Genomic DNA, 13,640 nt, shown 5'->3' with positions numbered 1-13,640 from the left:
GATTATCTTCTGTGTCTGTGTTAATTGGTTTCCCTTTTCTTTGTTGAAGAGGGTCTGTGCAATCCTTCTGCCTAGTCCGCCATCTTGCCCCGCCTCCGTGATGGATGCTACATTTAACATCAATAGCTAAAGCTATTATGTAAACATTTTCCATTTTGTTTATTTAAGTCACCTAGTCGTAACAAGAGGAAACTACTTAGAAAACCTAGAAACAAATTAGTACTGCATCTACTCTGCTACTTTTTTTTTTATAGAGATATATGTACAGTTTAGTCAACCAAAAAATTGGAGGTTTGAGTCTACTCAGTGTCACCTTAGAAAAAAGACCTGAAAAATTAATCTGAAAAATCAATCATTAAAAACCTGATGGAGCATAGTTCTAATCTGATACACATGTGGTCACATGAGTCAGAGTCAACTTGACAGCAACTTGTTTTTTTTTTTAAAGAAATGAGAAACTAAACATTTTTGAATGTGTGTTAATGATGGACACTGTCATGTAATCTGTTAGACTCAAAGATCAGTCAATGAGCTTTAAATGACAGCACAGATGTGATGAGTGCTTTATCCTTAATGAATATAAGGGTATGTTGGATTGGCCAATAGGCCATAGGAATGTCCTAGATAGATATACTCTATCATCTAGGACATTAGATATACTCTCTAGATACACTCCACAGAGTTAATGTACTCTAGCCTATACCTGATTTTGAGTCAGTTTTGCTGGTATCACTTTAGCCTGCTACTCTTCTAAGACATGCCCTTTGTCTTTCATTTCACTGAAGGACACCACGAGGCCATAATATCACTCTTGGATGCTACTCTTCTTGTCATCATTTTCTTTTCTACATCATATTGGGAAAGATATTCACAAACACATTTACCTAGGATATTTATTGCATAAAGCAAATGATATTACAGTTTCTAAAGAAATAAAGTTAACAGAGTAAAAGAGATACTCTAAAGAGAGAAAAAGATGGAAATTTCACTCATGAATTGATCGATAAACTTCCTCCAGGACAGGAATGAGAAGTTAAAATAAAAGTAGATAATGCTATAGGACTGTTTTAGAATTGACTGCAGTTGTTCGGTTGAACAGTGTTTCCTTTCCACACATTTTAAGAATGTCTATATCATAGTTGTGTCACATCAAGAATGGGTAAAAATGCATACTTATTCTTAGGAGCTCTGGTGGCATAGTGCCTAAGGCATTTGGCTGCTAACCAGAAGGCTGGCAGTGCAAACCTACCAGCTACTCCTCGGAAGGAAGATTGGGCAATCTACTTCCGTAGTGATACTGCCGGAAAACCCAAGGAGGGGTCACTGTGAGTCGGATCAGACTTGACAGCAGTAAGTTATTCTTAGGTAAAACATTTGCTGTTCGCTCTTGCTTAGTAAATTTTTAAGACATTTGTGCTGTATAATATTTCTCTTGTTTCTGATGAATTTAAGGGTTAATTGTTCTAAATGTTATAGTTCAAGTACTGAGGAGTCAAATGGTTAAGCATTCTACTACTAACTGAAAGGTTAGTGGTTCAAACCCACCCAGAGGCACCTTGGAAGAAAGTCCTGGTGATCTACCTCTGAAGATCCCAGCCTTGAAACTCCATGGAGCACTGTTCTAGTCTATAGCACATGGTATCACCAAAGGTCAGATTAAACAGTGGTTTCTTTGTTTGTTTGCTTTTTGCACTATGGGTAACTATATTATGTCATTGTGTAGTTATGAGTTCATATTAATTTTAAAATAAACTCTTTTTTTAGAACACAATGAAAACTGTAAGCCTCCACCTGATCTAATAAATGGGGCTGTTGTTGATGGATTATTGGAAAGCTACCCAACAGGATCCTCAGTGGAATACAGGTGCAACGAATATTATTTACTGAGAGGATCAAAGATGTCTCATTGTCAACAAGGAAAATGGACATCTCCACCTGTTTGCTTAGGTAAGACAGAGAACACTCTGAATTTCTTCTACAATTACATTTATATTTTATGTGATTTTCTTATAATATTTTAGAGCATATAAATGATTATTTGTATAGTTTCTTTTTTCAGGCACCTCTCTCTTCCCTCAATTCTTTAAGCAGAAAATCTCTACCATTTTAGGATCTAGGACTATATTAGTTCTTGCCTCATTACTTTTTGTGTTGTCTTTCTCTTAGCTTAATGTCTCTGCTTCTCTTATCCTCAGAATACCATTTGAAGAGGAGAATAATCCATAACCACCTAACCCAAATGATCACTTTTATTGTATCTTGTTGATTATACAAATATATGTTTGTAAGCTTCCCTGCATGTATTTTGGAAGAAGGCATGATACAAAAAATTTTCATATTTCAAGTGGAGAACCGAGGCAGTTATTGAAATATTTAAATTGAAAAAACACCAAGAAAGCAATACACACTTCTCTTCTTAAGTCTATGTATTTGCCTCAATTTTTAACTTTTCCAAACAGAGTTTATTTAAAAGCCTTTAATCTGCCCTCATTGTTACAGATCATTGAACATGCTATATTGTGTCATTTTACAAATAGGCAATAACATGATGAATACCATATACATTAAAATAACTATTTAATTTAAAGTATTAGCATTTTGAAATAGCAAAAGCAAATTATTATTTATCAAAAAATTAGTAAATAATTAGAAACAATTCACTTCAAGGAAAAAGGTGCACCTGATCAAAGCCATGGTGTTTTCAATTGCCTTATATGCATGTAAAAGCAGGACAATGAAGAAGGAAGGGCAAAGATATATTGATGCCTTTGAATTATGGTGTTGGCAAAGAATATTGAATATACCATGGACTTCCAGAAGAATAAACAAAGAATGCCCTTAAGGAGTGAGGGTGGCAAGATTTCATCTCACGTACTTTGGACATGTTATCAGGAAGGACCAGTCCCTATAGAAGTATATCATGCTTGGTAAAGCAGAAGGTCAGCAAAAAGAGGAAGACAAGATGAATTGACACGGTGACTGCAGCAATGGGCTCCAACATAGCAACAGTTGTGAGGATGGCATAGCACTAGGCAATATTTTGTTGTACACAGGATTGGTATGTGCCCGAACTGACTTGATGGTACCTAACAACAATAACATATACAACACAAATACAGAGTTTATGTAACTTATACTTTTTTCACTTAAAAATACTTTGTGAGCATTATTTAATATACTTCCACAATTTTCTTTTAGGTAGCTGCATAGCATTCCAAAGTGCTAATATGCTAATTAATTTGATTAGTCACTTTACTGATGAAGGAGCCCAAGTGGCGTAGTGGATAAGGGACTTAACTGCTAACCAGAAGGTCAGAGGTTCAAACCCACCAGCTGCTTGCTCTGAGGAAGGAAGACTGGGCAATTTACTTCCGTAAAAATTTACAGCCTGGGAAACCCAGTGGGTGTTGCTATGGGTTGGAAATGACTCGATGGCAGTGAGTATGTTTTTTTGTTTTGTTTTACTGATGATTGTTTAGTTTTTCCAACATATTCATTTTCTAAACAGCTTTTTTTAAAAAGTATTTGTATATATTTTTTAAAATTTCATTTTTTTAGTTGAAAAATTAAATATATTTATTTTGTCTAAAGTTTATTTTCTTATTATTTTTCAGATTTTCTAAAGTGATATTTCTAGAACAAAAAATCTTTAGTTTTTTTTTTATTGCAAAATTGTCTTTCAAAAATTTAATTCTGATTTATATTGCTATCATCAGTAACTAAATGAAGCAGTTTTCTTAATATTTTTGGCAACATTGCATTTTTAAAAATCTTTATGTTTTTCATCAATCCAGCAGACAAAATCTTTTAACTTTATTTATTTATTTATTAATGAATGAGACATTTAAACTTTTCTATGGCTATAAGATTTTCTTTTCATGAATTAACTGTTCAGTTTCATCATTTTTCTGTGCTCATTATAAGAGCTATATCTATATAAATTGTATTACCCTTATATGACAATCATATCTATTGTAAATTTGTTTTCCTTTTACTTAAGGCCATTTTTAATATTCAGAAATTTTAGTTTTGAAGCCTCGAGCTCTTTCAACTTTTCTTTTGTGGTTTCTCCTTTTAAATCATTCTGAGGAAGCTGTTCTCATTCAAAATCAGATACATCTGCTTCTCTGTTGTTACGTGCCTTTGAGTCAGCCCTGATTCATAGGGACCCCTCCTTGGGTTTCCGAGGCAGTATCACTATGGAAGTAGATTGCTCAACCTTCCTTCCGAGGAGTGGCTGGTGGGTTTGAACTGCAAGCTTTCTGGTTAGCAGTCAAGTGCCTTAGGCGCTATTCCTCTATATATCATTTTTTCTATTGTTCATATTCTCATAAGCATTTCTGATATTGTTTCTGTTGATGTGGTTAATATTGGATTGAATGAAAGTACAGTCATCTCTGAGGCTGGAAATTGGGTTGCAATAGTCATGGAAAAACTAGTAATAAAGTCACCATATAAGGAATAAAGGGTTTAAGGAAATCTATTATTCTCTACCTGAAAAAATTACTTCAAGAAGCTTAGACTTGGTAGTAATAAACCAAAGAAGATATCAAATGAAGATCATTTATTGTCATTATGGCAAGAGGAGAGAGTTTTTGTACATCTCATTTATCCTGAGAATTGAAAGTAATATCACTCCAAATGTTCGCAACACTGTGATTGAGGTAAAGTCTTCTACCCGCGGATGATTATTCCAGATATTATGAACATTCTTGAGCTCTCTCTGCCCTTCTTCTCTGCTCTCCTGCTTCTCCAGTCACTCTGGTCTCTTTATCCATCCTCAAACAAGACAAGCATGCTGTCATCTCAGGGCCTTTGCACTGGTTATTTCCTCTATGTGGAATGATTTTCCACTATAAACAACATAGTTCACTCCCTATCCTTCCTCAAATCTGTGCAAATTGTCACTTCTGATTTAGGCATTCCCCAATACCTTACTTAAAAGTGCAATCTCCCTCCTCCCAGCCCTTCTGTTAGCTCCTCCCTTCCTCTTCTCTTTTCCCCATGTATTTTATTATTTGTTGTAGTATGGAACCCACTGCCATCCGGTCGTTTCCAATTCATAGCGACCCTTTCTTTGTTTCCAAGGTGTTAAATCTTTATGGAAGTAGATTTGCCTCATCTTCCTTCTGCTTAAGCACTACCATAGAGGTAGCCACAAATTCTAGCACATTATAAAATTCATACATTTATTGTATTTATTCCTTATTACATGTATTGTTCCCATTAGAAGATAAGCTCTACGGGGACAGAGATCTTTGTTTTGTGTAATATAGTATTGCAAGTGACTGGAACACTGCCTGGTAGAGCGTATATGGTAAACATATTCTATATTTCGGGAGCTCTGGTAGTATAGTGGCTAAGACACTTGCCTGCTAACCAGACGGCTGGTGGTTCAAACCCACCAGCCACTCCTCGGAAGGAAGGTTGGGCAATCCTACTTCCTTAGTGATACTGCCTCAGAAACCCAAGGAGGGGTCGCTATGAGTCGGGTTTGACTCGACGGCACATAACAACACCAACAACAATTCTATATTTCAAGATTTTTTAGAAAGTAAATCATGATTATTCGTCAACTAATTGGTTGATGGTCTTAAAAAATATTTTAAAAATTTCAAATTATCTAGTTTTCCTTTTTGATATACTCTGGCTGTGGGTGGTGCAGATGTTTGGCAGCTGGCTGTTAACCTAAAGCTTGGCTATTTGACCTTACCCAGCAGCACTACAGAAGAAAGTCCCGATGACCTGCATCTATCAATATTACAGCCAAGAAAACCCTATGCAGCAGTTTTACTCTGTTACACATGCGCTCACCATGAGTTAGAATTGACTCATTGGCAAAGGATTTGGTTTATAGATGATAAATAATATATAAATTGATTTGATAGTAAGAAAGTATACATTTTATTATGTACATGTGTTGAAGAGCTTTAATAATTACAAATATCAACTATTATAAAATATCAATTTTATGGCTGCCATAATTTTTCTTTTTAAAATATATGACTTGCACCCAAACCAAACCAACTACCATTGAGTTGATTCTGACTCATAGCAACCCCCATAGGGTTTCCAAAGCTGTAAATATTTACGGAAGTAGATTGCCTCATCTTCCTCCCATTGAGCAGCTGATGGGATTGAACTGCTGGTCTTTTGGTTAGTATCCAAATGCTTGACCCACTGCACCACCAGACTTCCTATATATGACTTGCGTATTTGTCAAATCAGTAAATAATTTAAAGGAACATTTTGTCTTTCAGAGCCATGTACTGTAAATGTGGATTACATGAACAGAAATAACATAGAGATGAAGTGGAAATACGAAGGAAAGAGCTTACATGGAGATTTAATAGATTTTATATGTAAACAAGGATATGATTTATCTCCATCCACCCCTCTATCTGAGTTATCTGTGCAGTGTAACAGAGGAGAAGTGAAATATCCCTTATGCATTAAAAAAGGTAACACAGTAATGCTTTCTGACAAGTTCTTAACTTGATCATTACCTCCCAGTTAAATTGAAAGCATAAGACCCTAAGCAATTCACTACCATCATCTTCTGATCTACAATGGGGACAACATTTCAATCAGTATCCAGTCAGCATATGCACTCCAATAGCATGAGTATGCTACATCTCCTTTTAATTCTAACAGAGAGTTTTATGAATGGAAAGCATCAAGAGGTTTTATAAATATTACTAGACTATCAAAGAATCGATCCTTCTCCAAGAATAGCCGTGAAAAACATAGATCTTCCCAGTGATTCCTTGGGAACATTATCTCAAAAAAGGGCTGATGCCGAGTGCAAGAGACTGGAGCGGAAAGGTGGAGAAGACCCTTTACTCTCTAGGCAGGGTTGCATGCTCTGTGGGCATTGGGACAATTACTTTTTTTAAAAGAAGAAAGGAAGTGAATACCTCTATAAAGTATTGCTTAAAGGAGTTTCTCATATGCTTGCCCTTTTGACTAGATACAAAGCAAAAAAGAAAGTTCATGATTATTAACACTCTGTAATTAATTTTTTGAAATATCACATGAGATTCTAATGATAATATTGTAAAAATACATTATATAAACAAAGCCAGACCAAACTTACCGCCATCCAGTCAGATCTGACTCATAGAGACTGAAAGATGGTATCACTATGGAAATAGATTGCCCAACCCCCTTTCCGAGGAGAGGCTGGTGGGTTAGAACAGCCAGTCTTCTAGTAAGACATTATTTCAGAAATGCTTGCAATTGTCAATAGGTATTTGAGAACTGCCTAAAAAATGCTGTTTACCTAAAAAATTTTATTTCTGTAGCAAGTATAAAAGCCCTGGGTCTTCATTAATGCAATTCATTGTATAGTTTAAAAATTATTTTTTCAGAATCTAAAGGAATGTGTGGATCTCCTCCACTTATTAAAAATGGTGTCATTATTAGTTCAGCAGCTGGAACCTATGAAAATGGTTCCTCAGTAATATACAGATGCTTTGATCACCATTTCCTACAAGGATCTAGAGATGCCTATTGTTTAGATGGAATGTGGACCACACCACCATTGTGTTTAGGTATGTAAATATGCCTCTATTTAATAAAAGAAAACTTTGTCTTATTTTCACTTTCTTCCCTTAAACTGATGTAATATTAAAGCCCTTAATTTTCTGTTTTTGTATTATTTTATTAGTGTTTCTGTTCAGTTACTATTTTCTATACTGCCCACTAAATCATAAATAACTGCTGCAGTCCAATTCCCTCTAAAATGTGTTTGTGAAGGGCAAACCATTCTTCAGGTACTGGTTTGGAATGGGCTGCAAGATGAATAAGCCATAGTGTTTTGGGTAAACATGTAAACATTTGTCTTTCACTGAAATTGATATCATGGAAACTTTTAGCTTGAGATGGTATCATCTTCTTCCAGAGAATACTCATCTACCATCATCTTCTGATCTACAATGGGGACAACATTAAGCTCTGGTTAAGCTAGTGTTAAGGTTTATTGTTTTCAATTGCTATTGCGTCAACTCTGACTCATGGAGCTTCACTCCATAGGGTTTTCAAGGCTCTGACCTCTTGGCAGCATCTTACCAGGCCTTATTTTCAAGGTGCCCCTGGGTGTGTTTGAATTGCCAACTTTTGTTTAGTAGTCAGTGCTTAATCATTTGTATGACCAGTTAGGGGCAGATGGTCTCAATCCAATTACAGACTAAGTTTACATTAAGCTTCTTTTATACCTTTATTTATCCATACTAATAGGTGTAGCCCTCCAGTGTGCTCTATTGGGAGTTTGCTCTTAAACCAAGACTACTCCTTCTCGACTGGCTCTGATATTACTGGGAGACTGCCAAAAGTACAACACAGTTTTCATTCACCTTCAGCTTGGCTCCTAGTCCTTTTCCTCTGCACAGGTCGAGAATAGGCAAGTGCCTCAGAGGAAAAGGCACTGCAGAGCAACCAGTCATTTCTCTGTACCTCTTCCTGTCCTTTGTGTTCTGGACCTCTCAAGTCCTGCATGTTTTGGTAGATCCAAACCCTCGTTTTTGATCATCAACCCTTTAAAATTTCCAAAAGCTCTACTGGCTCTGTGCCTGTTTTGGACCATTCTTTACCAGTTTCTAAGGTCATCTTAAGGAACAGTAAACACCCCAAGAGGAAATGGCACACAGAGGGAGCTTTGTCCAGGACCTTCTTAGCTCCTGAAGTGCAGGCAGCCTTAGAAGTTTTCTGATACTTTGCAATATTTGCTTTTTGTTTGTCTTCCAGAATTTCTAGTTCACAGTAGAAGTACTGATCTGCTAGACGCACTTTATCATACTAGAAAGCAGAAGGTCCATGTATCAATAATTTTTTACTTATCTTAATTAAAATTTCACATTTTGCAGAATGATGACATTATTTACTTCATTTTCAAAACTACTTTGCGGTGACTTTAAAGATGCTAAAGAGTCTTTTAAATAATAATATTCCCTTTTTTATGTTGTTTACAATACTTCCTGTATAACATATGGTACGTAGGCGGCAAGTACCTGTTGAATGAGTAAGTTTGTTGATGTATTACAAAAGTATGATTGATATACTTTATTAGTAACTTTTCACCATGTTACTTAACTGTCTCATGAAGCTACTCCTTAGTACTAAGATATATAAGAGGCAAATAAGGACATAAGCCACCCCATATTCTGAAAAAGTTGATGCTTTTTAAATACCAACATTTTTAATCATGGAAAAGATCAAAGAAATTTGTTGCCTATCTTAATACTTAATTGTAAGTTTTTGTTTTGTTTTAATACATAAGATAAATGGCATACTAATGCTTTTATGCTTAGGATTTTAAAAATTAAGCAAATATGAATAATTCTTAATAACTGGAAGCTTAAAAGAAGGGACTGCCAACTACTGGTGATGGCCTCAAGCCATGAGGAGTTTGGATAAATGGTAATAATCCAGCTGATTTCTTTATTTCCATAAACATGTTTATCAAGTATTTTACCTGACCCTAATAAAGAAGAAAAAGGGAAAAAATCATTATTTCAACAACTGTTATTAACTGTCAGTGCTTCTGGAAAACACTTTGTAGTGTGTGTGCGCTACATTTTAAAATCCTAATGGCATAAAATGAAATGGCCAGTAGGACATAACCTTTTTCCAAATCTAGGACCACAGATATAAATAGAAGGATGTTCTCTGGGTAGCTTGAACATATTATCCCACTTCAATATTAATCCTAACTAGTTCCCTTGCTATTGTCATACTTGGGAGTTTTTTAGCTCATCTAGAGTAGGCAACACAGTGCTTCTTGTAAGAACCAAGATACATCAACATATTTTTCTTCTTTTCAGAGCCTTGCACTTTATCTTTCATTGCAATGGAAAAGAATAATTTACTCCTGAAGTGGAATTTTGACAACAGACCATATATTCTCCATGGAGAGTATATTGAGTTTCTTTGTAGAACAGACACTTATCTAACTGTGTCACCATCTATTATGGGATCTGAACTTAGAGTGCAATGTGACAGAGGACAGTTAAAATATCCAAGGTGTGTTCAGAGAGAAAGGTAAGAAAAGGCTCTCATTTACCACTATTTTTTTTTTATGGGTCAAGAGATTGATTACATAATAAATTTCAGAAATATTAGGTTCTACAGCACATCTACTTTGTGGTTTTGGAAAGACAAAAAAGTCATATTTTCTTAATTTTAGCAAAAATTTAAACAAACTTCTGGAATTTTTAATTAATTTATTAAACTTTTTAAGATGTCTGAATTTAAAGAACTCTGGTAGCATAGTGGCTAAAGCACTTGACTGCTAACCAGAAGGCTGGCGGTTCAAACCCACCAGCCACTCCTCGGAAGGAAGGTTGGGCAATCCTACTTCCGTAGTGATACTGCCTCGGAAACCCAAGGAGGGGTCGCTATGAGTCGGGGCCGACTCCACGGCACATAACAACAACAACAACAACAACAATTTGCCAAATGACATTTATGATTTTTTGGCAATTGGGTAAGTAAATCATAAATCACTGTATATGTGAAGAATATTTAAATGTGGAATGTTGTTTGTTGTTGTTATATGCCGTCAAGTCGGCCCCGACTCATAGCGACCCCTCCTTGGGTTTCCGAGGCAGTATCACTACGGAAGTAGGATTGCCCAACCTTCCTTCTGAGGAGTGGCAGGTGGGTTTGAACCACCAGCCTTCTGGTTAGCAGTCAAGTGCCTTAGGCACTATGCTACCAGAGCTCCTAAATGTGGAATAGTTAACCTATATCTTCTGAGATGAGAGAAAATGACATTTTTCCATCTTCCCTAAATAAGTTCTTGCATAACTGGTTGATGTTGAGAGAACAATCGTACAAACCTTTCTTCTGAGACAAGAACATATTGATAAGTGATATAAATTATGGTATTTATTTTAATAATCATACTTATGCATACAAATTTGGAATAATTGAAATGTTACTCATATGACAATTTGATGAATGGGCTATATTCCTGTTCATTTCTTAGAAAAATAATTTTAAAATTCTTTTGTATATTATTTTATATAATCAAAGTTTTAACCCTTTTGACTATATTATATAAAATGGAAATTATACTGCTAACCAGAAGGCTGGTGGTTCAAACCCACCAGCCACTCCTTGGAAGGAAGATCTACTTCCATAGTGATACTGCCTCGGCAACCTAGAGGGGTTGCTATGAGTTGGATCTGACTTGCTGGCAGTGAGCTTGGGTTTTGTTTTATTAAATTACAAATAATAAAAAAATAATTAATAGCAAATTGTATGTGGTAGTTCTAATAATCGTAAAAATGAACTGTATTAACTACATAAAAACAACTTTTTAAGTACTTTGACACTCTAGGGGAAAAATATCATAAGATACATATGGGTAGAAAAATATATGTTATTTTAATAAGTTTTAGTATATCGTGGCTTTCTCATTTCTAAGAAAAAAAGGAATAAATTGACAATTGTAAAATGAAAAATAGTGGAGATTTTTTTATTTTATATGTAAACAGGGATATGATTTATCTCTATCCATGCCACTGTAGTACTAGTTTTTAAAAAGGAAAAAATATGGCTACTTTCTTTTATGTTTTACCTAGCTAAAACAATTACTTAAATGAAATGTTGAGTGTCTGAAATTTTAATAAATACTTGACCAGAAATGATTTTTGTTTTAAAATCTCTCTCTCTCTCTTTAAATAAAGGATTCTGTCCTTCCAAGGACACTTGAGGACGTAAAATGAATGGCAGAAAGAATAACATTTCAACACATCATAAAATCCTTTAAGGAATACAATTTTTAGAAGAAAAATGTTGAGTTAAAAACCTACAGTTTTTTTTACTTGCTTGAAGATTTTAATCTAAATTGTTTATGCTGGACGTTTTCTTCATTTGTAAATAAAGGCCAAAAAATGTTTCATTTATATTTTGGATGATTTGAGATGTAACCTAACCTTTATTGCATGCCTTCTATTTGTTAGATAACGATCAACATATTTTTATTTCCAAATGTCCATTTACTGCACTATATTGTTGTTTTGAACATATTTACAAATATATCACATTTGTCTCTATAGTCTTCATTAATATTAGGATTTCCCAGTCATTCCTTGGAAGGAATATAGGGCAATATACTTCCGTAGAGATACTGCCTCAGAAACCCAAGGAGGGGTTGCTATGAGTCAAATTGACTCGACGGCAGTGAGTTTGGTGGCTTTATTATTGTTATTATTATTACTTTTAATTTATGCTGACATTAAAGAATCAACACACTAGACATAGAAAGTGTGTATGATATTAGAGGACTTATTCTATTAAATGCAGAGGTGACTGTTCTTCAGCCTTTCTAAGTGTAAATTACTTTTAAAACAAAAATATAATATTACTCGTAGAGACCCCTCTTTGGGTTTCCAAGACCATATCACTACAGAAGTAGATTGCCCAATCTTCCTTCTGAGGAGTGGCTGGTAGGTTTGAACTGCCAGCCTTCTGGTTAGCAGTCAAATGCCTTAGGTACCATGCAACCAAAGTTCCTGTAACATTAGCCACAGGTAGAAAATCATTGTTTGTGTGGTAGTGAACACACAATCAAATATTCAAATATTGCCAAAGGAACAAGGTTAAGAGAAGGATGACTTTTGCCATTTTTATATTTTACAAAATGAAATTGTACGCTGGTGGCATAGTGGGTAAGGCATTTGGCTGCACACTAGAAGGTCAGTGGTTCAAATCCACCAGCTGCTCTGCAGGAGGAAGATGAGGCAATCTAGTCCCATAAGATTTACAGTCTTGGAAGCCCAATGGGGTCACTATAAGTTGGAATTGATTCAAATGCTGTGAGTTTGTTTTTTTCTGGTTTAGGCAGTATGCTAGGACTGGAGATATAGCAATAAATTAGATGCACACTGTTTCTATCCTTATGTAACGTGTATTCTTGTGAGAAAGAAAGATGTTAAACAAATACTTACAAAATGATATGTGCCAGAGAAGACTGTTTTTGGCAGTGAACACCAGGGGAAACAGCCTGGATGCACAAGAATGGCTCCTTCAGGCAAGTGATATATAGATTGAGATCGAAAAAGATGGGAAAAAACAACAAAACATTTCATGTAGAGGAAGGATCATGTTGGAAAGCAGCAAAGAATATAATATTTCCAAGACATTAATAAAAATCCAGGCTGGATTGAACAAACAAAGTGAAGGAGAGAGTGAGCAAGGTTAAGTTGAGGAGGTCAGATAGTGAAGTCCGTTATAGGCCAAACTAAAGATTTGAGAAATCACAAAATGAAATGATGTGCTTATAGTGCATTTTACAAAGACACTGACTGCAGTATGAGGAGACTCACTTTAGCCGGAAATGTGTAGGCACAGGGAAACCACTGAGGAAAACAATGCTGTCAGAGGCAAGATGTGATAGTTTTTTGCACAGGTGGCAGCAGCAGGGATGGTGCCAACTAGACTGAAATAAGAGATATTTAGAGTGTAAAATCAAAGACATTGGTCATTCATTAGATGTGGAGTGGGAGTGAGGCAGAGAAATGAGTTTAGGATGATACCTAAGTTCCTGGCTTGACTAAGCAGATGAAGTGGCCTCTCAGTGTGATAGGAGGAGTTGGAGAAAGAAGCAAGGTGAGGGAGTGAGAATTAGCATGAAG

At 35.5% G+C, this 13,640-nt stretch overlaps 1 protein-coding gene across 1 annotated transcript in view; it reads left to right on the top strand.

Annotated features, from left to right (window-relative positions):
* F13B (coagulation factor XIII B chain) overlaps positions 1 to 11,724 on the top strand; it is a 33,378-nt gene extending 21,654 nt beyond the window's left edge. The window contains exons 8-12 of the mRNA XM_007941179.1: positions 1,765 to 1,947; positions 6,261 to 6,461; positions 7,371 to 7,553; positions 9,822 to 10,038; positions 11,691 to 11,724. Of these exons, the coding sequence (XP_007939370.1) occupies positions 1,765 to 1,947; positions 6,261 to 6,461; positions 7,371 to 7,553; positions 9,822 to 10,038; positions 11,691 to 11,724 (818 nt within the window). The remainder of the gene's footprint in view (positions 1 to 1,764; positions 1,948 to 6,260; positions 6,462 to 7,370; positions 7,554 to 9,821; positions 10,039 to 11,690) is intronic.
* Positions 11,725 to 13,640: the final 1,916 nt, after the last annotated feature.

Source organism: Orycteropus afer, unplaced genomic scaffold (genome assembly GCF_000298275.1).
Source record: "Orycteropus afer afer isolate SDZICR_OR568_19922 unplaced genomic scaffold, OryAfe1.0 scaffold00075, whole genome shotgun sequence".
Classification (NCBI taxonomy): domain Eukaryota; kingdom Metazoa; phylum Chordata; class Mammalia; order Tubulidentata; family Orycteropodidae; genus Orycteropus; species Orycteropus afer.
Note: the sequence above shows the minus strand (reverse complement) of the source record. Positions and strands in the feature narration are given on the sequence as shown.